The 24,394-nt window shown below is 36.2% G+C and overlaps 4 protein-coding genes across 5 annotated transcripts; 3 read left to right on the forward strand and 1 right to left on the reverse strand.

Annotated features, from left to right (window-relative positions):
* Positions 1–177: 177 nt before the first annotated feature.
* On the reverse strand, positions 178–8,188 carry LOC111790652 (protein farnesyltransferase/geranylgeranyltransferase type-1 subunit alpha). Its single transcript, XM_023671648.1, has 5 exons — positions 7,782–8,188; positions 5,004–5,113; positions 3,867–3,987; positions 3,659–3,754; positions 178–804 (listed from the first exon to the last, which is right to left on the reverse strand). Exons 1-5 carry the CDS (start codon positions 8,004–8,006, stop codon positions 379–381), a joined length of 978 nt encoding a protein of 325 aa, XP_023527416.1. The 5' UTR covers positions 8,007–8,188; the 3' UTR covers positions 178–378.
* A 2,832-nt stretch (positions 8,189–11,020) lies between these two features.
* On the forward strand, positions 11,021–13,702 carry LOC111790653 (eukaryotic translation initiation factor 1A). 2 transcript variants are annotated; one of them, XM_023671649.1, is made up of 2 exons: positions 11,021–11,175; positions 13,072–13,702. In XM_023671649.1, the coding sequence occupies exon 2, from the start codon at positions 13,082–13,084 to the stop codon at positions 13,517–13,519; it is 438 nt and encodes a 145-aa protein (XP_023527417.1). In that variant the 5' UTR covers positions 11,021–11,175; positions 13,072–13,081; the 3' UTR covers positions 13,520–13,702. The 2 variants fall into 2 exon arrangements, with proteins under 2 accessions (XP_023527417.1, XP_023527418.1); XM_023671650.1 differs by having other exon boundaries at positions 11,031–11,175; positions 13,077–13,702.
* A 684-nt stretch (positions 13,703–14,386) lies between these two features.
* On the forward strand, positions 14,387–18,107 carry LOC111790654 (ribonuclease H2 subunit A). Its single transcript, XM_023671651.1, has 8 exons — positions 14,387–14,641; positions 14,763–14,834; positions 14,949–15,072; positions 15,242–15,329; positions 15,792–15,929; positions 16,004–16,091; positions 16,191–16,311; positions 17,695–18,107. The coding sequence occupies exons 1-8, from the start codon at positions 14,557–14,559 to the stop codon at positions 17,870–17,872; spliced, it is 894 nt and encodes a 297-aa protein (XP_023527419.1). The 5' UTR covers positions 14,387–14,556; the 3' UTR covers positions 17,873–18,107.
* Positions 18,108–18,612: 505 nt separating this feature from the next.
* Positions 18,613–24,156, forward strand: LOC111790656. The gene is made up of 11 exons (XM_023671653.1): positions 18,613–18,819; positions 19,199–19,275; positions 20,812–20,887; positions 20,987–21,059; positions 21,180–21,231; positions 21,314–21,375; positions 21,519–21,582; positions 22,644–22,701; positions 22,791–22,877; positions 23,225–23,318; positions 23,732–24,156. Exons 1-11 carry the CDS (start codon positions 18,740–18,742, stop codon positions 23,822–23,824), a joined length of 816 nt encoding a protein of 271 aa, XP_023527421.1. The 5' UTR covers positions 18,613–18,739; the 3' UTR covers positions 23,825–24,156.
* The last annotated feature ends 238 nt before the right edge of the window (positions 24,157–24,394 follow it).

A 24,394-nucleotide genomic window follows, 5' to 3' on the forward strand; every position in this document is an offset into this window, starting at 1 on the left:
AAAACTCTTAATATCCAAGATATCATACCTGATATATTATTTCACATATATGATATCATGTACGATATATGATATACGTTAGTACAAATCATGAGGAATTAATGATATTGAATTTACAAAACTTGGTTCGACATTACGTATTTTCAGCATACGAGCGAAACAGAAAGTAGCTCACCATTTAGCAACTAACAAGTTCGTATTTTTTATTTTTATGTTTTTTTGGCAACATCACGTTGAATTAGAGTTATCTTTACTGGCCTGAGTATAATCCTCAATATTTGGTCACTAAGAACTGTGTATCTTTAATCCAACTCTCAACAGAGGACATTAAAAGGAACCTCATGATGGCTGAAAGAAGCTGATGGATTGGCCTTGCTGTTACTGAGGAAGCTTGCTCTTCTTCCAGAGCCAATAGTTAACACGGATTGGATCGACACGTTCCAAGATTAAGCACACAGTGTTGGCTAGGTCGGGATCTGTTGGACTGTCATCTGGTGTCCTCAAAGCATCAACAGCATCTCTTAACTCTTGGCTTGGTTGGAAACCATGACAGAGAAGATTCATCAGGGTGCTCAAAGCAAATACGAAGTTTCTTTTACCGCTCAAAACTTTCAAGCAGACGGAAGAAACTTGTGGGGCAGTAATCCATGAGTGTGTGTCACCGGAATAAAGTCCGCGCAGATATCTCCAAGAACTCTCATTTTCAGGATGAGCAAGAATGGCTTCAACAGTATAACTCACTTCAGACTCTCTCATGGCTTTTAAGCCACCCAGTAATGGAGATCTGGTTATGACGAAGTATCTCTACCACAAACAACATAAAAATGCAAGAAGAATTAAACTAATAAGTTGAGAATGGTTAAATTATAGTAGATCATTATCCAATATTTTATATGAAAGACAATTATGTGTCTAAAATAGAAGTTTATAACAAAACCTTGAAATATATGGCATTCGTGACAGGAAAAATTCAAGAAACTTGACCAAACTAAAGGATGAAAAGAACAAAGTAATTTCATGCCCCACGGAAAAGTTTTAATTATATATAAAAAAAAATTATTAGAAAACAATGCAATGAGTCCACTAACACCAGGGTTTCTCTGTCTGTTGCTCCATACAAATTTGTTCCCTGAAAGATGCTTTTGTACTTCTTGTTTGGCATGCGCAAAGAACTAGTAAATAAGAATCTAAAAAGAAACAAATGTTCAATCCTTGGGGCATGGCAGAATAATATCTATGCCGAGAAGCTTCAATTTGTACTAATTTTTCTAACCTCAGAATTGTATGTTAGGAAGGAACAAAGGATTAGCTTGTCATGAATTTATTTTCTTAATCTAGATGAAGCCTTTCGAAACAGAATAGGCATGCCACCAAAAATGTGACACCGATCAAACAGAATCCCCAATCTAATTGGTAAAATTAATCTTTTTGATAAAATGGTAAAATAGAATCCCCACCAAGACTTTCGAAGGGGCATTGGCATTTGGTTAACTACAAGAGGGTTATATCCATCGACTCATGACCCATTTCTATAGTTTTTTTTAAGGTTAAATTACAAATTTAATATCGTTTGTGTCTATTTGGTCCCAAAACGTTAAAAAGTATCTTAACAGATTTTTTTAACTTTCAATTTTGTATCTAATAGGTCGTTGACCTATTTGACATTTTCAAGGATACAAATTGAAAGAAACAAGGCAAGTTCAAGGATACAATTTTCCTTAAGGGGCTTCCCTGTTTTGTTTTCTGATCTTTCATCATAGTTGCTAGGCTGTTTCTTCTTATGTTGTTTGCTGCTACCATTCATCTTCAGGATCTGATTCTTCCAACTTATATCTAGAATACTTTTGAATCCATTTATACATCTTTGTTGTCGTAGGTTATCAATTCCATAATATTCTTAGTTTCAAGCAGCAATTTTTACATTTTTACCCATAATTGATCGATGGCCACAGTCACTAATCTAATACCAATTTGATGGTTTAAATTAATAGAAATATTATTGATATAAGAAAATACAATTATAAAGCTCCAAGCACTTTTGAGAGGCCCGGTGCCCTCCCAAAGTCTGCCTAAATTCCCAGTTAGTTATATCTCAAGCATGCTGTCCATTATGTATACAGAATATGGAAATGTGCTTTTTTGCAAATGACTTTTGGAGCTACACATTATCTACTTTTGGCTGGAATTTTGTTGGCCTATGCAGGCATATTCTCCCTTTTCTCTTATGTGTTACTTGGTCATCCCTTCAAAGAAAAGAAAAAGACTCTTAGCTGAATTTCATGAGAGCTTTCCTATGGCGCCTATGGTTTGAAGAAAACAGTCCCTCTTCAACAATGCGAAGCATGCATTCTCATCTTTTATCAACTCTATATTTTCTTAGCATTATCTTGGAGCAAGCTAAATCCTCCTTTTTGTAATTACAGTTTATCTACTCTCATTACACATTGAACTAGCTTCTTGTAATTATTCATGATAGGTCCGTCCGTGGCTTCCTCCTCCTCATTGTCCTTAAGTTTCAAACGTCATCATCTTTCTGATAGAGAAACGTTAGATGTCGCAGGCTTACTTTCTATTCTCCATGATCAACGCTTGTGCGAGGGAGTCAGGACTTCAGGTTTTTTACCCCAGATTATTTTGGAGGCTTCTCATGCGTTCTTTCTTTCATTTGTTGTCTGTCCCTTTACCGCCTCAGTTCACATTTGCTCTCTCCTCACTCTAGGAGGTTAAAATCCCTAGGAAGAAGTTTTGTGTAACAGGTTTTACATGGGAGAGTCAATGCCATGAACTGAGTTCAAAAGTATTCTTACTTGCGTTGCTCTCATAGTAGTGGATCCTTGGTAGGCATTGGTCAAAGGAATTGCATCATCTGTTGGGGGGCTATCAGTTTGTTCAAACTCTCTGGTCTTGGTCGCTGAACTTGTTCGATTATGTTTTGTGTGGAATTGGAACATTTATGCTAAGATTCCATACGTGCTCCTGAGCTCTCCTTTTCAAGAAAAGGGCAAAGTCTTTCGGCATTCTAGTCTCTCTTTTTTTNTTTTTTTTTTTTTTTTTTTTTTTTTTTTTTTTTTTTTTCCATTTTGTGGGGTGTTTGGCAAAAGAGGAATAATAGAATCTTATGAGGGGTGGAGAGATCGTGCGACGAGGTTTGGAAGGTGGTGAGGTTTGATGCCTCCTTGCTGGCGTCCGTCACTCGGCCATTTTATAATTATGATCTTAGTTTGATTTGAATGCACTAGAGTCCCTCTAGTAGGTAGTGTTTTGGGTCTCCTTTTGTCGGGCTTGTTTTTTTTGTATGTCCTTGTATACTTTTTCATTTTTCTCAATAAATGCTTAACTTCTTACCCACAAAAAAAAAATACATTTCACCATATTACTGATATGGTTTTGTTTCCTAGAAAGATTATAATAGATTATAATAAATAAATAAAAGTCTGCCTAAATTCCCAGCTCCCAAAGCCATTATATTTTTAACCACCAAACTCAAACAAACCTATCCGTAAATTCCTAATATCTTATGCCAAAAATACTATATTTTTGACCACCCAGCTCTACATATATTCCTAATGAAGTGCCTCTACATCTACAAATGCTTCCTTTTCCAGTTATTTGGGTTTAGTTCAAAGATAAAGAAGCAGATATAAAACATGTCGCTAACCTGATTCCATGCAGAATTATTAAAAACATCTTCCTCTAGGAGCTCGTGACAATAGCCAAGTTCATCTTCCCATCCACCCAGTGCCTGAAGAACCCACTGCATTAGAATTAACAAAACCATGTCAATAAAATCTGGATGGAAAAATAAAGCCAAAGTTGCATTGCTTAGATTAAAATAACAATAAACTGTAGTAGATTGGAGATCAAACCTGTCTATGAGACCAGGCATGATAATTTTTGGAATCAAGAGAGAGAATATTTTTGGTGAATTCAATCTCTTTTCTTGAAGCATCAGTTCCCAGTTTCTGAGCAACCCATCGCCTATGGTGCCTGCAAAGATATTTCACAAAAATTCATGCAGGCCTATACTGATAGAAGAGAGGATAAAAAGAACAAGTAGGTAAAAAATTTAATGTTGGACGACATTCACAATCTCAGTCACTCAATGTAAAGTTTCGAGTTTATTTTTTTAACTTCAAAGGTATTTTTGAAAAAAAATACTGATGGTTTCCTTCCAAAAACTAACAGTAAAGTATTTTTAGTCTATTTTTTTTAAGTTTAAGGGTATACTTGAAACTTTTGAAAGTAAAAGGGTATGTTCTATAATTTAGCCTTTTTTTATGAGAAAAAGGAACTTTCATGGAGAAAGAAATGAAAGAATATAGGGGCATACAGAAAAATAAGTGCACAAAAAGGAAGCCAACTACAAGAAGGAACTTCAGTCCAATAAAATGACACCTAGAGAATAATTACAAAAAAGCATAAACAATGACGCCCCAAGAGAAAAAGACTATAACAAAGGACCAAACATAACTTGATGAAATCTCTCTCTATCTCAAGATTCTATTGTTTCTCTCGCTCCACTGATGAAATCTCTCTCTACTCTTGAAAATTCTATTGTTTCTCTCGCTCCACCGATAAAATCTCTCTCTCCTTTTGAAGATTCTATTGTTTCTCTCTCCACATCCCCCACGAAATAGTACAAACTCTAGCCTACTACCAAAAAAAAACATTTCTCGAGAAAACCTGTTTGAACTACAAAAAGATTTTTATTTACTGCAATTACCTCCACCTATGAAAAACAAAAACACATTTTGCAAGGCGGCTTTATTACCAGGCAGGCCAATGCCATTTCCAGCTCTTGAAAGAAAGATGAAATATTATATATAATTTGATTGTGATAACTTAACGTAAGAAAAAAGCTACAATGCTTTCATATTTTAAGTTCGATTAAGTAAACCATAGTCTGATCTATATCTTAAATGCAGCCTAATATCAAGCAACAGATTAAAAATTTGAATAAAAAGGAAAAACTTCAAGCTCATTAATTCAAACATTAGACTGACCATATCTGATAGTTTTTGGTGTTAGACTCAGCAATGTCATCAAGGAAATTTAGTTCATCATGCAAATTAACATTAAGAGCCTCGAGTATCAAGCGCCTAAAATGCCAGACCTGCAAAGAAGAAAAAACTTCATTAACCTACTTATAAAGGTAAAATTAAATGAACCACCTTATACATAAGCTCATTACAACAAGTGTAGGTTTTAGAATGATCTGTATTTAGGTTGAATTAAAAAGTCTACAAGCTTTTAATGAAATTAATTGAAGTTTGAATTTAGTTCGTAAGGCTGAATTGACACGTGCTGCACTACTAATACATAATAATTCTTTCATATCAAAGGATTTTCCAAGACAGAGAAAGAAGCCTGGAGGAATTATTAGATCTATCCATCTTTATGGCTTTTTTATTGGTGTAAAAGCTTTTCACGTTTTTGCAACCATAGGCTTAGTGTTCTCATATTCAACAAAGAAAACAGCTCTACCATGCATTTGAGCTTCATCAACGAAAATGACCATTGTTCTACATTCTTAAACATTTCAACATGATGGGATGGAGTTTCTCAAATTACAGCTTGTTGGAGCTTTTATAGTCCCTATGAACGGAAGGAACAACCAGATATCCAACAACAAATCCCCCTCTTTTGAGAGGTTCTATGAGTTGGTTTTTTCCAAGATTTAACTAGATGAAAATGTTTATTCTCTCCCTTTAAAATTCTAGCTTAAATGATCTTTCGGCTGATTGGAAGGTGGAAGGTTTTATTTAAGCTTCCTTCAGCTTGACCTTTCTGCTTCCTTATGAATCCCTGGGTTTGATCTATATGTCCATCTGACTTTCAAATTCCACACTAATGATGGTTGGTTGACACAAATGCTGGTTAATCAAAATGTATTTTCCCTCCAAAAGATCATTCATTGGCCTTCCATATAACCCAATTGATGTTTTGCTATCAGCGAAAAACGTCCAGTATTCTCGTAGTACCTACTCCCTAGGTTCATGCTAGGATATTTTCTTTTTTAAAGAATCATTCAATATTGTTGGACCCACATCATTCTTAAAAGATGTTGGCATGGAAATCAATTAATGTGGAGTAATACTCATACTACCATAATATAGGAAATTTTCCCTTGTTATTAGATAACCATTTTTCAACATTCATGGTTACTAAAGAAGGTTGCATGGATCCATTTCATGTCCTAACACCATTTGTAAATAAATCTCGGGCATTCAAATAGTCACTTAAGACTAACTTATAATACTTTGGGGCTGATGGGGAACAGAAGGCGAAACATCCCCATGATTTTGATTGTTGTTGGAAGAAAACCACTTACATTCTTTTCCACCTTGATACAAGTTGAAGTACAATCCAACCTGTTGAAGGTTTTAGAAGAAATCCTAATTAGAATGTCAAAATGTTTGTGAATTGCAAAGTGCAACAATTCCTATAAGTTAAAGGTAATTATCTAATGGAAATCCATCCTCCTTATTCTTTGTTAAATTCTGGTTTGTTATGCTTTTCATCAGAGCATTTCTCCAGGTAGTTCAAACGATTGTGGATAACCTGCCTGACAAAGAAATTAACCTTTTTTAGAATCTTGATCTTCCAGAGGGCCAAAAAACAGTATCTAATGGGAGAAGGGTCCAATAAACAGCGAAAGAGTGAAGTACAGAAGAAGCCCCTCCAAGGATTAGAACTCCAAATCCACACATCCCTCCTCTCATCCCTAAAATCTGAAAATTTCAACTCATAAGTTTAGTGGCCTGCATGTACAAAGCTCTTTCCAAAGTTAAAAGTTAAGAGGCCAGAGGTTATTCTTTAAAGAATTTCACTGTGATAAAGTGCCTTCAATAAAGGCAGACAAATTACATATCCTATTCTAATTCGAAATGAAAGTAGTGGAAGATTATAGAATATGAAACAAGTAAGGGAGATCTTTAAACTGGATATAAAGAAAGCACGTGATAGAGTCAATTGGGAATTTAGAGAGGAAAGGGTTTCAAAATCAATGGATTTATTGCATTAAAGGGTGTATATGTTGAAGAAAATATTTTCATACTCTTAAATAGAAGACCTATAAGAAGAATGCGTGGCCACAAAAGGTTTAAGAGAAGGAGTCCGTTTTTTTTGTTGGAACAAGAAATGAAACTAATTAGAACTTTAGAAGAAGCATCAGGGTTGAGGAAAAACTGAAGGAAATCATGAGATTATAGGAAATGGCAAGAAAGTTGGGATGCCTGTTTGAGTCTCTCTTTCTATATTATTTTCAGGCATGTCCTTTTGAGCTAAACTAGTCAAAAACGATATAAAAAGCATTCAATGAAACAAGTAACCACACACAAAACCTTCGATTATCCTAGGAAATTCTCCCTGGGACACAGAAGGCAAAGATAAATGACATGAGAGCAACACACATTTTTTGCAGCATCCAAGATCAATATTGAATAACTAAACACATTCCTCTTTCCGTATAAATATTGCAATAACTAGTTCAAGCCAAAGTACCTAGGCTAGCAAAGCAGTTTCAAAATAATTGCCTAAATGTATTCATCGATTCTAAAATAGATAGCTCTGCTCGACAAAATCAAACCCTAAAACAAATGAAGCCCATCATCAATCACTCATCCACCCCAGTCCAAGTACAAATCTAAATCTAAATCTAAACGGCCATCGAGTCCTTGAACAACAGATATTCCAAAGATGCTGCAAGTTCCAGAATTCCACTCCACCAAACTTCCAAGAAAAATTAGAAAACAGAAAAAAGAGAGGGAGAAAGAAATTACAGTGTAATTGCCAGGATTCATGGCAATGGCTTCGGCAGTGAGGTCGAGAGAGCGAGGAGAACGCTCATCTGCTCTATATACAGCTCGGAAGTAATTCATGACCTCAGCGAAGTCTTCTTTGTAGGCGATCGCCACAATCGGATTCGGACCATCGTCCTGCGGAAGCGGAGTAACGTCCGACCACTCCGGACGCTCACTCAGCGGGATCCTATCGTCGGAATCCATCTCTGTTGCTGGCTAAACACGCAACAGCAACCGCAAAATTGAGAAAAGAAAGGATCAAAACTCAGAAGACTGTGAGTGGAAGTGGGAGTTAACTAAGGATCATGAACAGCTCTTCCACTTTGAACTGTATTCCGACGGCGACCTTCTTCTCAATTCTCACTCACATTGGTGCAGATAAGCTCCGTGACATTTAGGAACTTCGTACTAGTCTATATATTTTAAAATCTTAAATATTAAATTTTTAATTTCATTTATGGCACTCTCCCTCTATCAAATTGACGTGGGACCGCCCCAAATCTACCCCTTTTGGGCTCAGGGTACTTACTGGCACACCGTCTCATGTCTACCCCCATTTGGAGCGAGAAGGCTGGCACATCGTCCGGTGACTGGCTTTGATACCATTTGTAACGACCCTCGTCCGGTGATTGGCTCTGATACCATTTGTAACGACCCTCGTCCGGTGATTGGCTCTGATACCATTTGTAACGACCCAGATCCACCGCTAGCAGATATTGTCCTCTTTGAGCTTTCCCTTTCGGGCTTCCCCTCAAGGCTTTAAAACGCGTATACTACGAGAAGGTTTCCACACTCGGGTGACTTGTTCTCCTCCCCAACCAATGTGGGACATCACACTTTGAAATTGCTCTTGTCTAAATTTGTGTCCCTCCCTCTCTAGAAATGTTAATAGATATTTGCCTTCATTTTCGCAAGACGGTAACCGATAAGGTCGACTATCACTATTTTATTGTATTAATAGATATTTGCCATGTCCATTACTGTTTGTTCTATTATCGACCACATTTTAGCTAAACTCCTTATCACAAATTTGATGAAACCGCTATCTTTTTAAAGGTTAAAGGAAGGTAAGAGACTTTATTTTCGTCCGATTATAACTTCCCAGAATCGAATTCGTGATTTTCATGACAATGGTCACCAATACAGAATGATTGAGTTATTTTCTCTATTAAAAAAAAAAAATCTAAAATTTTATAAACTTAATCAGTGATTTATCCATCTAAGTTCAAACTTCTTGCCACTCTATTTTGGTCGGTTATGATCTTTGAGAATGGTTTTCACAATGATCATCTAATACAAAATGATTGAGTTATTTTCTCTATTAAAAAATTATAAATAAATACATATTATGAAGCAATCTGTAGCTCTTTGGCCCGTGTAAGAATTTTTTTTTAAAGTGGTTGTAGTGAAAATTTAATCGGTAAGCACGACTCCATTTGAAAAGAAAATAGTTATTTATGTTAGACGAACACGACTCTCCACAATGGTATGATATATTGTCCACTTTGAGCATAAGCTCCCATGAGTTTGCCTTGGGCTTCTCCAAAAGGCCTCACTCCAAAAGGCCTCATTCTAATGAAGTTAATATTCTTCACTTTATTCCCTAGCCCCCAAAAGGCTTCATACCAATTGATCATTCTCTAGCAGATGTGGGACTTCCATCATCCAACAATTTAGTTGTGCTCATGTATACACCAATTCCCGTTCTTGATCCCCGATGTCCTGCCTCGGTTTCTAATGGCATTGGACGGCGGCGGCGGAGGCAACGGTAGCGATTCTTTTGGTGGCAAACTCTTCACACGAGTTTACAATGTCAGACAAATTATTACAGACCGGTGCCGAAGACGGAGTAGAAAAGTTCTGCAATTGAATCTCAATATCTTCGGTATTTAAGTGATTGAACTGTGAAAAATTTGTCATCGAAGCCGGATTGTAATTCGAGAGATTGAACTCCGCGTTAGAGCTCGAATTAGCGACAGGTTCGAGGGACAACGGATCGGCATAATTAGATTTAAAATCATAACCTTCACGCTATGATAAAGGATCATCAACTGCTGAATATATCTTAAGATAATTATCCAGAGCAATCTCCGCCTCTGTTTTGGATTTGCCAGGGAGGCTAAAACCTTGATTATTCTCAATCGACTGATCCCGCTGAATATTCATCTCCGGCGGCATTGTGATCGCCGCCGCCTCAAAAGCCGCAGAGATCCACGGTTCATCAAACTGCGTCATCTGATTTGAAGGCATCGCCAGGTCCGGATTCTGATCGAGATGTGGAGGCGACGGAGGAGAAGAGGAAGAAGAAAAATTGCAATCACTAGATAAGCTAAAACAATGATTATTCTCAATCAACTGATTCTGCTGAATATTTATTTCCGGCCGCATTGTGATCTCCGCCGCCTCAAACGCCGTAGAGATCCACGATTCACCAAACTGCTGCATCTGATCGAGATGTGGAGCAGAGGAAGAAGACAAATAGCGATTGTACTCCATAATCGAAGGATTTTAGAATGGATTTGGGATTTTCTTGAACTCAAATTCTTCGAAACGAAGACGCTTGACGCTTCTGTGCACGAAGAAAGATTTATGGACTAGTTCTGGAATTCTAAAAGGAATAGGAATTCAATGACAGTTCGCCTTCCAATTGGAAAATATTGGATCAGGATATCTTTAGATTCAATCGACCAGTTCATTGGTTCAAATTTTATTTTCAAACATCTAATTAACATATGCAATTCATTTGAAAAACTCTCCTATAAAAAGGGTTGAAGAGTAAACTATATATATATATATATTTTAAATCTCTCAGAACGAGCGCTCAAATGTGTGTTTTCATTATTTTAAAATTATTGTTATTTAGTTTTCGCGAATATTTTAAAATAAATTTCACACATATTAGATATGCAGTGACAATTTTATTTTAGTAATAAAAATTAGGGACGTTACACAAACATGAAGAACTAAAATAGTACCTATCCCGAACCAAAGGTGTAATTTTTTTTTTTTTATTGTATTTATTATTTTCCATTGTAATTTTTCTTGTCAACATTAATAATAATAAAATGTTATTGTAGTAATGGAAAAAATTTAGAGAAGAGGCTAAAATGGTAATTTTCATCCGTGGTTTCTTTTATTTTTAATTATTTTTAGAAAAGTATTCGGTCGGGTCGGGGTTCTAGGTACAAAACCGACCCGACCCGAAACCGATTTGACTGAAGTCGGTTCGGTCGGTTTGCTCACCCCAATTCCTCCCCTCTTTCACGATTATCCCTATTTGTAGAAGGGGCTAGGGTTTTCTCTCTTTCTCTCTCCCTCATTTCCACCGTCTCTCTAGCTCGATTCTTGGCTTGGCAGGTTCCTGATCGCTTCGGTATGTAATTTTCTTGTGCTTTTTTTTGATGTTTTTTGTCGCTTTGAAGATCTTTTTCTTTCCTCCGACTGAATCTCTTGTATCAGGACTGCGTTCTTTTTGTGATTTTGATTGGAATGATCTGCCTTTTGTTCAGCACGATTCAAATCTTCCTAATATGGAGATTAGAGGGATGCCTTCTAATTTCTAGGTTCTGATCGTTTTTAGTACCGTGCTGACCTCTCAATTTGAGCATCTTTTCTTTTATGTGATGTAAATTATGGGAATTAATGATTTTGGAGAAGGAAAAGAAAAAATAACGCTTATGATTCTCTCTTATTTCAAAGTACGAAGCAAAAGACTAGAAATAAGAAGTGAAAATATTGTTGGACGGGCCTAGGATTCATCTTAGTAATCATGATCGTGAGAGATGATGCCCCAGTTTGAAAATATTTATTGAACATTCAAATTGTTAGATGACTCTTTGCAGCCTATGTTAGAAAACTTACCTCTCTGCTTTTTTAGCGGCTGGAATGAATCCTTTGTTCAAGAGCACTTTTATCTTAATTATGTACTTTATATGGCGAATCTTGATGATCATGTATTTATGATATCGACATACGTGATGTGTGGAATATTATGAGTATTGCTCTGGTCTGCGCCTCTGAGTTGTGGTAGCTAGGCATTGAGGGTACCAATCCTTTTACAGCTGTTAATTTGATCAATTTTAGGGGAAAAAAAAAAAAAAAATATCGTCGTAGCAACTAATTAACCTTTCTTCTAATTACTTGAATCTTGATTATCAAATGTCCAAGCTAGTAATGGACTAATGTTTGTGGGAATTGTTAGTCCATTACAGAGACATCACACGGGACTTAGAAAAGGGGAAAAGTGATAATCGTGGCTGTTTCCCCAAGAAAAATCTCGTCAAAGTGCCTAACCTGTTTTTCCTTCTTCAAATCGCTCTAATCATGAATATCAATTATCCAAACTAGCAACAGACTAATATTTGTTGGAATCATCAATTAATTAGAGCAACACCACATGAGACTTAGAAAAAAGGAAAAGTGATACCTTGGTAGTTACCCCAAGGTTTAGAAAATAATAGGTGCTAGAATGGTTGGATGAACAGATCAACAAAAGAAAGGAAGATACTGTGGGTTGCTTTTGGTGGTTGAGGTAAAATATTTGAATTGCTTGATTAGAAAGATGCAGGGAAAGAGAGATGATTTTGTTTAATTCAAGAATAGATTTGTTGAATCTCTAGTTCATGCTTTTGGACCAACCATACCTTCTCAGTATACAAAAGAAAGGGTAACATAGGGTTTGAATCCGGTTCTTTTATGTTGATTCTAACTGGCTTTTGCTTCACCTTCTGTTTAGTAAATGCGAGGAAACACTGTTTCTGAAGCACTCGTTTATTCATTTCTGATATTTGGTTAGGTTAATATCATATTTACTGAGTCTGTCAAGTAGATTCATTGTGATTTCTTTTATCTTTTTGTCGGTTTATGTTCCACCATAGACAAGCTGAAAATATCATGTTTAGCAGATAATATTGGATCGTTTGGTGAAAGATAGTATCATGTTTAGCAGATAATATAGCATACAGGGAAAAAATGGCTTGCTTCTAACATTACCAACTGGAAATGATAAATACGTGGCTGTTCTGTTCTTGTATGCGCTGTTTAAACGTTTGGGCCAATTGTTTTGTAATTTATTTTCTTTCTTTGTGTTTTGTTTAAGTAGACAGAAGTTATGTAGTTAAGACTAATCTAAATTCTAACTATATCAAGAGTGCAAAGTTGGAGTTCTACATTATATGTACTTAATGACTTGAAATATGAGTCTACGAGGTTGTGATGACTGTGTGTTGGTGGTATTGCAACTACTCATTGCATTTCAAATGTAACACAGAACAGTAAACATGCCGAAGAACAAGGGAAAGGGAGGAAAGAACAGGAAGAGAGGAAAGAACGAAGCAGATGATGAGAAGCGTGAGCTTGTTTTCAAGGAAGATGGTCAGGAGTATGCTCAGGTTCTCAGAATGTTAGGGAATGGTCGGTGTGAGGCGATGTGCATCGATGGAACAAAGCGTCTTTGCCATATCCGAGGGAAGATGCACAAAAAGGTTTGGATCGCAGCTGGTGATATAATACTTGTGGGTCTTCGCGACTATCAGGATGACAAAGCTGATGTCATCCTCAAGTATATGCCCGACGAAGCAAGGCTTTTGAAGGCATATGGTGAACTTCCTGAGAGCACACGTCTCAACGAGGGTATTGCTGGTGGTATCGATGATGAGGATGATGGTGGGGCCGATGACTATCTCGAGTTCGAGGACGAAGATATCGATAAGATATAGATTTGTTAGTAACCTCTTTACATTTGGAGTTTAGAATGGTGTGGATGGTTCGTTATATGGATTTGCTCCACTGTTGTTGTGCACTCTTCTGTTGTTCTGCTGGTGAATTGGTATTTATTGCCTTAAAAATCTAATATTGATATATACACACATAAATGCCTAATTAAACTTACCTTCCATTTTCCTTTGCTTTGCTTTGCTTGCTTGAGTTTTATCAAAGAATTCAGATGCTCATGTTCGTCTAATTTGAATATAACCCAATTGATTAAGAACGTAGTACAATATAGTTATTAGATTATATTATCGTTTAATTTGAGCATAACTTAATTGATTAAAATAGTAGTACAGTATGAGTATTAGATAGTACTATATACTTATTAGATTATATTATCGCTTAATTGGAGTATAACTCATATAATTATTAAATTCATTATCGTCTAATTTGAGTATAATTCAATTGATTAAGACCATATTACAATATAATTATTAGATTATATTGTCGTCTATTTGAATATAAACTCAATTGATTAAGATCACAGTATAATATAATTATTAGATTATATTATCATCTAATTTTAATATAACTCAATTGTAATACAATATAATTTTAATGTCCAAGTAAAATAATTAAAATATATGTGACACGAGTCATTATTAGGTAATTTACTATAATTTAGTGTCTTTTACTAAATACTATAATATGCTTTATTTATTTATTTAAAAATGAAATTTACAGAGTACTATTTTTGCCCCTCTATAATAATTTAAATCAAAACTTAATAAAAAAATATTGTAAACAATTTTTAAATTGTAAATTTAAGGATGGAAGAGTTAATTTTCTTTAAACATTTTAAAATTTATTTAGAATTTTGTCAAAAATGCGTAAAGAATTAGGGCCGATTGAGCGGGAAGCTGTGAGAGGTATCAGATAAAAGCTTCCATGGCGGGAATCGACCTAAAAGGAACACACAATCGAAAACGCTCTAGAGGGGAAGTGAGATTTGGTAGTAAACCGACGTAGTGAGAAGAACTCAGCAATGTCTTCGCAAGATCCACTCCCGAAATGGGCATCGAAGCCTTGTGTTATGGGCATCGACGAAGCTGGTCGAGGCCCTGTTTTAGGTTTTCTATTTTCCTATTCGTTTTCTTCCATTTCTGCATCTTTAACACCGCTTCGATTATCTTATTTTGGGATGTGATTTTGTGTATTTTGTTTCTGATATATTACTGCGTTTGATCTCAGGGCCAATGGTGTATGGATGCTTGTACTGTACTCGTTCCTATTTGAAAGAACTTTCGTCTTTGAATTTTGCAGGTTTAGCTTTTCTAAACGATTGATGCTTCTACCGATTTTATTTTAAGTGTTTTTCATCATTTTTCAGTTTCGTTTACTTTTCTTCCAATTTTTGATGTTTTGTTTTGCATCTAGACTCAAAAACATTGAAAGAAGAGAAGAGGGAGGAATTGTTTGAAGGTTTGAAGGCTAATGAGTCAATTGGATGGGCTGTTGATGTCATAGATCCTCGGGAACTTTCATCCAAAATGCTAAATAAGTCAGTATTTGGTGGTTTATAAATTCTTTCATTTGCACAAACACTCTAAGCTAACGGATAATGATTCTTTAACAACGGAAGGCAAAATGTTAAGTCCAACATAATGTATCATATGAGAACTTTCACGCCTGGGTTTTTTTCTGAAGTTTTTGTTTTTATTGTTCAACAGAGTAAAGATAAACCTAAATGAAATATCACATGACTCTGCAATGGGTCTGGTTACCAAGGTTCTAGGCATGGGAGTTCTTTTAACTGAGGTAACTCTCTCCCTGGTTTCTTGCATTCATGAGTCAGTTATGCGATTTTAATATAGTATTTCTTTCAACAAGAAATGAAATTGCCGTTGATAGATGAAAAGAAATAGAAATTGTTAAGAACACACTCTCTCAACAGAGAAAGCAGAGGCAACAACTTGAGAAGATTGGATAGCCTTTGGTAACTTCCAATTATTTTTTGTATGCCTTTGTATATTCGTTCATGAGAGTTAGCAGGATGCGACATGTTCTTTATGAGGAAGATCTGTAAAAATTAAAATTTGGAAAGTTATATTCATGATTTATTCAGGTCCATAAGATAGAGGGAAAGAAAATCCCCATTCAGCATATCTCATCTTCCATTGCCTTCAAACTTTTTTGTTATCAATTGATGATTTGAAGTCATTTGCAGATTTGTTCTGCCCCAAGAACAATGTTAGATCAATCACTTCTATTTATTTTCAGGTTTATGTGGATACTGTTGGAGATCCTGAGAAGTACAGAATCAAGTTATCTGAAAAATTTCCCAATGTAAAATTTGTAGTTGCAAAGAAGGCTGATAGTTTATATCCTGTTGTCAGTGGGGCAAGCATAGTTGCAAAGGTAATGCTGATGCGTTCTTTTAAGATCTGGCATTCCAACCGTTTCCCACTCAAATTCATCACTTTGACTTGTAGGTCACAAGAGATCGTGTGTTGCGGGATTGGGCATTGGAGGAAACAGCTGAAAACATGCATAGAAACTTTGGTTCTGGATACCCTGGAGGTTAATTTCATCCTCTAAATATTTTTTGCAGCATACTATAATCACGTTTTCACTTCACTGGGTGAAATCACTAGTGCTCTTATGATTTAATCTATGTAGATCCAACAACTAAATGTTGGTTAGAAGATCACAAGCACTCGGTATTTGGGTTCCCCACATTGGTCCGCTTCAGTTGGGGTACCTGCACTTCATATTTCAAAGACATTGTTGAAGTATCATGGTTAGTTTTTACTCTGCCTTGCAAGTATTATATTTCTTTGCAGAATTAGCTCATTATGCCCTTTTATGTTCTCCACGGTATAAAAAGGACAGGCTTTGTTGTTTAAAATGCTATATATTTTCTTTTAGCTCGTTATCCCCTATTGGACTAGGTATGTTGTTTGAAGTGCGTTTGTTAGTGATGGTGGGATTGATTTAATGAAAGCAGTCTTAAAAACAAGTTTGAATATCATATGGAGTTTAGTAATTAATGATGTACAATTGTTTATTGATGTAATGCACTTCGCATTCTTGCTGGATCATCATCCTGCTCTGATGTACTGAGATGTTCGGTTCTTTCCCATTCTAAATTAGAACTTGATTTGTTCACTGAAAATGAATGATTCTTCCTTTATTCTAGAATATAGTTTTGTTTGGTGCATCCCACTTTTATTGTACAATAGTTAGATATCCAAATAGTTTTGGTTCGTTCTTCGGGTCTACTTCGTGATACACCCACGTTCAGTGTTTTTTTAAACATTAGTGAGTGTTTAGACTCTAATCTCACAGGGCAAAACCCTGACATTTAGTTGTCAAGAAACTCACAAGATTGTAATATTCTAGGTAAGTGACCATGACCTCCATACAATTTGAACCCATTCTTCAAAATCCTTTGCGGCTTGGCCAACCTAGGATGGCTATGCCTAGTTTCTGTTCATCAATTTAGCTTCTCATAAATCATCAAATAAGCATAATATGATCCATTTGTTTACATATGAGCAGAAAATTTGTAACGGCCTAAGCCCACCGCCTTTTCTTCTTTGGGCTTTACTTTTCGGGCTTTTCCTCAAGGTTTATAAAACGCATCTGTTAAGGAGAGGTTTCCACACCCTTATAAAGAGTGTTTCGTTCTCCTCTCCAACCGATGTGAGATCACCCTCTTTGGGGCCTAGCGTCCTTGCTAGCACTCGTTCCTTTCTCCAATCAATGTTGGACCCCCACCAAATCCACCCCCTTCGAGGCCCAGCGTCCTTGCTGGCACATCGCCTCATGTCCACCCCCCTTTGGAACTCAGCCTCCTCACTGACACATCGCTCGATGTTCGGCTCTGATACCATTTGTAACGGCCCAAGTCCACTGCTAGTAGATATTGTCCTCTTTGGACTTTACTTTTCGGACTTCCCCACAAGGTTTTTAAAACGCGTCTGCTAGGGAGAGGTTTCCACACCCTTATAAAGGGTGTTTCATTCTCCTTCCCAACTGACGTGGGATTTCAAAGAATTAGACGCCGAAACTTCTCATACTTCCTTGACACTGACTCAAACTTCAAAGTGTTATGGAAGTTGTTTTGATTATGGAATCACTATGATGTAAGTTTTCTTTTCTCTATGTGCTTGATGTCCAGGGAGTCAGACAAAGTGGATGAAGATGGGGCAACGGGTGGAAGTGGTAAGAAACAATTAAGACTAAGCAATGTTGGTATCACCACATCCAAGAGAAAGAGTGAAGAAATTGAATCAAATGCGAAAGGACGGTGCAAATTTTTCCAGGCTAGAAAACTCGAACAACTCACTCACTTCTGAGAGTTCAATTTCATTCTATTGTTTCGACCATCCTCCTCTTTTTGATAATCAACTCAATAGCTGATAAGTGCTATTATCTGGTTTGGCTGTGTACTAATGTAGTTATAGATAACTAGCTATGGTACTGGCATCAATGTACATGACTTCCTCCATACCCATTTCAATGTCTGATAATTGTTTTGGAATTCTTGAAACGTTCTTGTTTATATACATTTTGAGAAGTGTTCTTAGTTCTCTCACCCTTTCAAAAGTTGGTCAAGTTCCTTTTAAAGTTTTTATGGTCTTTTCATTGTTACATTATGATTTCAATCAATTTTATTTATTTATGTGATTATGAATTGATTCTAATTAATGAGATTATGACTCGATTGTGTAGAATCAAGTAAAAATAATTTTAAATGATTAATAGAAACACTATATTAATTTACTTCTTTAGAGTTTAAATGATCAGAACTTTCGAAAATAAATTAATTTTCATGTGAATAAAAATATATTTTAAAATATGTTTCTTTAATAAATATGTAAAAATAACAAAATTATTCGTGTATTAATTCAATATAACATTTTTCAAAATTTGAGATTATTAAAATTATACAGTTGACATACATAAATTGCAATGTTTAATTAGGTTTTAAAATTTTGATATATTATTATTATTATTAATTATTTTTTTTTAAAAAAAAGACTTTTAATTTAATCATTAAAAAAATTCGTTCGATTATATATTTCAATCAGCAGCAATTTCCATGGAGAACAGAACGGAGGGAGAGCTCAGACAGGCGGGAAGCCGTCGAATCTGCGCTTAAACGCCGACTTCCCACACAATTCTCATCTCTTGGTTTAATTATTCACGACGTTCATAACGCAATGTCCACACAGCGCATCAGTTTATCTCTCTTGTTCTTCCAATTTTTCCTCCTCTTTCCTTCAATAATTTCAGCTATCAGGTGAGTTTTTTTCACTTTCAGTTTCTAATTCATCCCATCTGCGTTGTTCTTTCTAGGATTTTGGCCTTTCGTACTGTTCTGTTCCCGATTACAGAGAAACCAAACGGAAGAATGTTGCTGTTTAGATTCTTGAATTTTGGAATCCATTTATAAATGGATTTTCAGTCTCTTTAGTTTTCTTAATACTCTTTACGAGTGGATTTTCTCGTGATCTTTTATGACTTACAATTTTTTCTTGCCTTCGCTATTGATGGGTTAAATACTGTATGTTCTATATTCATATCATTTTGTTTCTATGCCATCATAGCTATATTTCAGTTTGTTTACTAAATTATTGTTCTTTTTTTTTTCTTTTTTTTTTATTTATTTATTATTGAAGGAATAATATTGGGTTAGCAGTAAATAGATCATGTAGGAGCACTGTTCAGGGAAGATATTTACTGGCTGATGATAGTGGTAAGCATTTCTTTCGTTAACTCGTAGTGCTACTTCGTTTTTTTATTTTTTGCAGTTACATTGAAATTTCCTGAATATGTGCCTTTCTTTTACTTATTTTCAATTTTTTTTTATTAGGGGCGTTTGAAAAATTTGATGAACAAGTTAGTTTTAAATTCTTTGTTCTTTTTTGTGCGAGTTCACTTGGATTTGTTTGATTCACAGTTCTTTGGTTGGGCCACAGTGATAAATCTCTGATCTTGAAGATGTCTGCCACTTAATCTAACTTTTAGAAGGAAAATCATTAGAGCTATTATATGGAATTGCATATTGCCTAAAATAGCCATGAGAATTACAAAAAGCAAGACCAGCGGGCTATAAGAGATTTAAGGCTGTAATTAAAAAAAGTATGGGGAGATTTTACACCAAGATAGGGAAGTATAAATAAGGTGCTCCTTTTCCTTCTTGAAAGGGTGACCCATAAGAAGCATCTGGAATGTGAGTGGAACACTGGGGAAGACCAAATGGTAGCGTTGACGCGTCCATGGCTGATTTCCTAAACGAGGAAAGGTTTTGACAAAGGGAACACTAGGGGGCCTTTCCATATATTCGTGTATAGGTTCTTATGATGTAGACTACCACTGGATGATAATTTGTAAGAAAGATATCTAGTTTTGTAGGAACCTTTAGTATCTAGGGTTCATTTCCATTGGTCTTCCACCGTAGGTCTAGAAGGGGGTTGTAAAAGAGTGGATCAGAGGGACAACTCAATGATCTTTTCTTTTGTAAGGTGTCTTCTTAAGCCAAGATCCCAAGAGGCATTATTTCTGTTCCAACATGCCGCAGTAGTTGATTTCTTGCGGCTTGAGAGAGTGTGAAGTCTGGAAGGCAGCTTTGAGAGGAGATGAACCCCAATTGTCAGTCCAAAAGGATATGGACTCACATTGTTGTCAAGGATCAAATCTTCTTGCTGTTGAATATATTTCCTTGGCCTCTTGAATGTTTGAGCTTGGATTGACTAGAGTGGTTGTTAGTCTCATCCCTCTTGTATACAAAATCATTATCAGAGTTCTCTTCAAAAACTGGAAACAGTCCTTCCATATGTTTAAGCTCCATTTTCAGCAGAGAGCGAGAGAGAGAGAGAGAGAATTGGGAGACTGTAGATTGACTATCTTAGACCCCTTAAATTGGCCTCAAAACCTGCTGTTAGATGTTCTGTGTTGGTGCTGCCCTGCCTACTGCTTTTTGTTATGCTCTTCTTAGTCAATGTTTACAGTGATACCTTCATCTTGTTCATTATTAATTTCTACCACCTCTATTTAGATATTCATCTGTGAGTTTAATTATCAATTATTACCTCTGCCTTTCTTGGCTATGACAATACTCATGTATTCTGCTTATAATCTTATCTAGATCTTAATAGTATTCTAGAGAATACTAAAAATTCTGGAAAGTCCTGAAACTTTTTACGTACATGTTTTGTCAGAACTTGTAACTTCTGGAAAGTCCTAAATGTATACTTCTTCCATTCAGCATAATTATTGTGCTCTCATGCAGGCTATGTATGTGATGCTTCGTCTTTTGATCCACTATCTCGTTGCTGCCTAGGGAAAGGGGAAAAATTTCCTTGTCAGTGAGTTTTTTTCCAGATAAATCTTTGATGGCTCATGATGAGTGTAAGAGCTCGAGCTCTGTCGAGCATAGTATTTATTTTTCTGCTTACAATTTGCAGTGGATGCAATCTTGTTTCACAATGTTGTAATTCCTACGAATATTGTGTTTCATGCTGCCAGGATCCTTCAAGGGTATGATGGAATTCTTCTTGATTCTTATAATGCCTCATTCTGTTTTTATTTAGTCTTCTTTTTCCTTATGAATTTGAGCTGGAATCTAAAAATTGGCGCCTTTCTGGATGCTGCTTGCAGACAAAAAGGGAGCAAATACTAAAAATAAAAATTGCTAAGCCTTCCACTGCAGGTGATGATGTACTTATAGAAAAATTAATTTTGTTATTCCAAAGACATTAATTAAATATTTCAAACTACGCTAAATCTTGCAGGGACATATGCCGGTGTGTTTGATTTCTGTGTTGGGAGGTGTCGTCATAGTTCGGAGAGTGTTGTAAGTGTCCTGCATTGATATTTTATTCTAAATGTTTAAAATAAAATTTGAGGTGTTGTCATAATTCGGAGGTGTCGTCATAATCTGACATCATATCTTTTCTTTTAACAGTTGAGTTATTTGATAGAATTTACAATTTTCAGGTGCACGAAAATGCTTATCGCAGCGATTACCATCATTGCTTTTCTCTGCCGTCATATTCTTCAGGTTAGCTGATAAAGCTGAATTAGATTGGAGTTCTTCTTTGGCGGTTGTAAATTGCAGTGGAATGTTCAGCTACTTTAGTAAATGAATTCAAACCATGTAAGGATTATGATTTTTAAAATAATTGCACAGAGGTTAAGTTCCATGTGTAACCTTTTTTTAAAAACCATTTTCAGGCGCGTTTCATATTTTAGCAGTCCCTGATTTTCTACATTTTCCATTTGTTGCCATCATTTCCATATTTGTGCTGATCTTCCATTTTCAGGTGTCTTTCTCACTTTTTCTTTTAGATTCAGTGTAATTGCATTCATGTAATAGCCTTCTTGGAAACCTCTCCTTAGCATACGCATTTTAAAAACCTTGAGGGGAAATCCAAAAGGGAAAGCCCGAAGAGGATAATATCTGCTAGCGGTGGGCTTAGGCCGTTACAAATGGTATCAGAGCCAGATACCAGGCGATATGCCAGCGAGAAGGCTGAGTCCCGAAGGGGGTGGACACAAGGCGGTGTGCCAGCAAGGATGTTGGGCCTTGCAAGGGAGTGGATTAGGGGATCCCACATTGATTGGAGGAGGGAACAAATGCCAGCGAGGATGCTGGGCCTGAAGGTGGTGGATTGTGAGATCCCACATTGGTTGGGGAGGAGAACGAAACATTCTTTATAAGGGTGTGGAAACCTTTTCCTAGCAGACGCATCTTAAAAACCTCGAGGAGAAGCCCGAAAGGGATAACCAAACAAGGACAATATCTACTAGCGGTGGGCTTCAGCCATCTCACAAAATTTGTACCCAGGTTGTCTTCAGTTATATAAATTCAGGTCGGTGCGGTTCAACATAAACCAATGAATGAATCCAACCAACCCAAACCCACCCATGAACCACAGCCGAATGACCGCCTCAGAGAACTTGGAACTCCATTATCTTCCGTCCTTCTGTCATGTTTGTGATTTGTTTACAAAATCAGGATTGTATTTTTTATAAGGTTTTCTAAGCATGTCATTTTCATGTTTTTTTTTTCTTTTCTAATTTCTTATCTAAAACATTTATTATACTTAATGGTCTTCATAGGAGTCAATGGCACGGAACTAGAATTCAAACTCAACGGTGTCAACGTCATTATTGGAAGGTATCGTTCAGGGTAGTTATCTATAGGTCTGCTTCCTTTTACATTGTTTGACATCTTTCTTATACTCTTCTGAACTGAATGTATGATAGACAAGGAGAGTCATGTGATTCAGTTTGCAAGACAAATGGACAATCATGCATCCCAAACAAGCTTATGGTCCTAAATCACTGTGACATGTGAGTAAGCTTCTGTTTTCTTTTCCATTTCTTATGAAGCCATTAGAATTTTTCTTGATTTAAGTGTTTTTGAATAAAAAAAAAGTGGATGTAGTTACTGTGAGATCCCACATCGGTTGGGGAGGTGAACGAAGCATTCTTTATAAGGGTGTGGAAACCTCTCCCTAGCGGACGCATTTTAAAAACCTTGAGGGGAAGTCTGAAAGGGAAAGCCCAAAGAGAACAATATCCGTTAACGGGTGGGCTTGGACCGTTACAATTACTCTGTGCACGGTAGATGACTTATGAATTATGAATTGTATACTTTCTTATATTCATATTCATGTTGTTTTCTTTATTTGGGATAGTATGCAAAAATACTTGAGCTGCAAAGGAGGTTGCTTACCAAGTGTTGGGCCTGATCAACCTGCTGAAGTTGCTTATAATTCTCCTAAAGAACTGGTATGTTGTCCTCTTCTTTTTGTATTGATAATCAGACGTGATTCTCAGTATTATTTGTTGGCATAATGGGATTGGATGATTATGGTTCGAATAATCAATAAGAACGTAAGGCGTGGGAAGAACGAAAATGTCATACTGTTACACTGATATTTTGGGATTTATACACCGAATTACTTGATGTTCAAATAGATTGAAAGGGTTTATGGTACCCAACCAAACTTAGTTCATCATCATGTTCACCCAGTTCAAATAGATTGTGTTCTTCCTTTATTGATATTAAAACCGAACTTTCCCCAGATATGTAAGTTTTACTGAGAGTTTCTTTTGAATGTATTATAAAGGAAATGATGCATGAAAGCAGCTGTGTTTTTTTATGCTATAGAGTTCTTATATTTAGTGTATACAAATACCAGAATCCAGGAGCGTGCTTATACAGCAGCGCACAGCCAATGCTTTCTTGCGATGGCTCACACCCGCATACCAGAAGGCTTTGTCCTTGCGCCTAGCACATCTTCTAGATATGTTCTTAGTTCAAATCAAAATCAAAGATGGGTCTGAAAATTTGAAGAATTATGCATCCTCTGACAGTTTACTTTAAGGAATTCCATCAGTTTCATGCAGCAGATAGAAGGAAGTATGTTTTCAGCTTAACAGTTTACTTTATTTGTTTATGTACAAATCTTCAGTTATTTTCTGGAGAATAATGGTAACTACAAAGTGTTCTTGTAAGATTAATGTAACAGGTTGAAGGAGATCGAAAAACGGCGAATTGTAGAACTAGTTAAAGACATATTTCTGTTCATATGTGTTGAACTCGAATAGTTTTTGTTCTTACTCATCCACGAGTGGATCTCGTATTCTTTTTCATTTTTAAGCTTAATTTAGTGGATAAAACACTAGTTAAGTAACTCTAAATGAAAGCTTGCTTATCCAAACCACCGCTTTGGTCCTTAGGGCTGAGGCTCAAGGCATTCATCCTTGTCCTTCATTCAATGGGTTGGAATAGTAGGTCTCTCAAGTCTTGTTCTCCACGGTCATTTCGGTGCTTATGCACTCTACTCGTTACTACCAAACGA

This window comes from Cucurbita pepo, chromosome LG03, assembly GCF_002806865.2.
Source record: "Cucurbita pepo subsp. pepo cultivar mu-cu-16 chromosome LG03, ASM280686v2, whole genome shotgun sequence".
Classification (NCBI taxonomy): domain Eukaryota; kingdom Viridiplantae; phylum Streptophyta; class Magnoliopsida; order Cucurbitales; family Cucurbitaceae; genus Cucurbita; species Cucurbita pepo.

What these genes read in the sequence shown, in the direction of transcription:
- LOC111790653 (XM_023671649.1), top strand. Translation starts at nt 13,082, where the DNA reads ATGCCGAAGAACAAGGGAAAGGGAGGAAAGAACAGGAAGAGAGGAAAG.
- LOC111790656 (XM_023671653.1), top strand. Translation starts at nt 18,740, where the DNA reads ATGTCCACACAGCGCATCAGTTTATCTCTCTTGTTCTTCCAATTTTTC. An exon ending in GGGGAAAAATTTCCTTGTCA is followed by an intron (nt 20,888 to 20,986) that starts GTGAGTTTTTTT and finishes TACAATTTGCAG; the next exon opens with TGGATGCAATCTTGTTTCAC. An exon ending in TCTGCCGTCATATTCTTCAG is followed by an intron (nt 21,583 to 22,643) that starts GTTAGCTGATAA and finishes TGGTCTTCATAG; the next exon opens with GAGTCAATGGCACGGAACTA.
- LOC111790652 (XM_023671648.1), bottom strand. Translation starts at nt 8,006, where the DNA reads ATGGATTCCGACGATAGGATCCCGCTGAGTGAGCGTCCGGAGTGGTCG. An exon ending in TGAATCCTGGCAATTACACT is followed by an intron (nt 5,114 to 7,781) that starts GTAATTTCTTTC and finishes TCTTCTTTGCAG; the next exon opens with GTCTGGCATTTTAGGCGCTT. An exon ending in ATGCCTGGTCTCATAGACAG is followed by an intron (nt 3,755 to 3,866) that starts GTTTGATCTCCA and finishes ATTCTAATGCAG; the next exon opens with TGGGTTCTTCAGGCACTGGG.
- LOC111790654 (XM_023671651.1), top strand. Translation starts at nt 14,557, where the DNA reads ATGTCTTCGCAAGATCCACTCCCGAAATGGGCATCGAAGCCTTGTGTT. An exon ending in GGGCAAGCATAGTTGCAAAG is followed by an intron (nt 15,930 to 16,003) that starts GTAATGCTGATG and finishes TTTGACTTGTAG; the next exon opens with GTCACAAGAGATCGTGTGTT. An exon ending in GACATTGTTGAAGTATCATG is followed by an intron (nt 16,312 to 17,694) that starts GTTAGTTTTTAC and finishes CTTGATGTCCAG; the next exon opens with GGAGTCAGACAAAGTGGATG.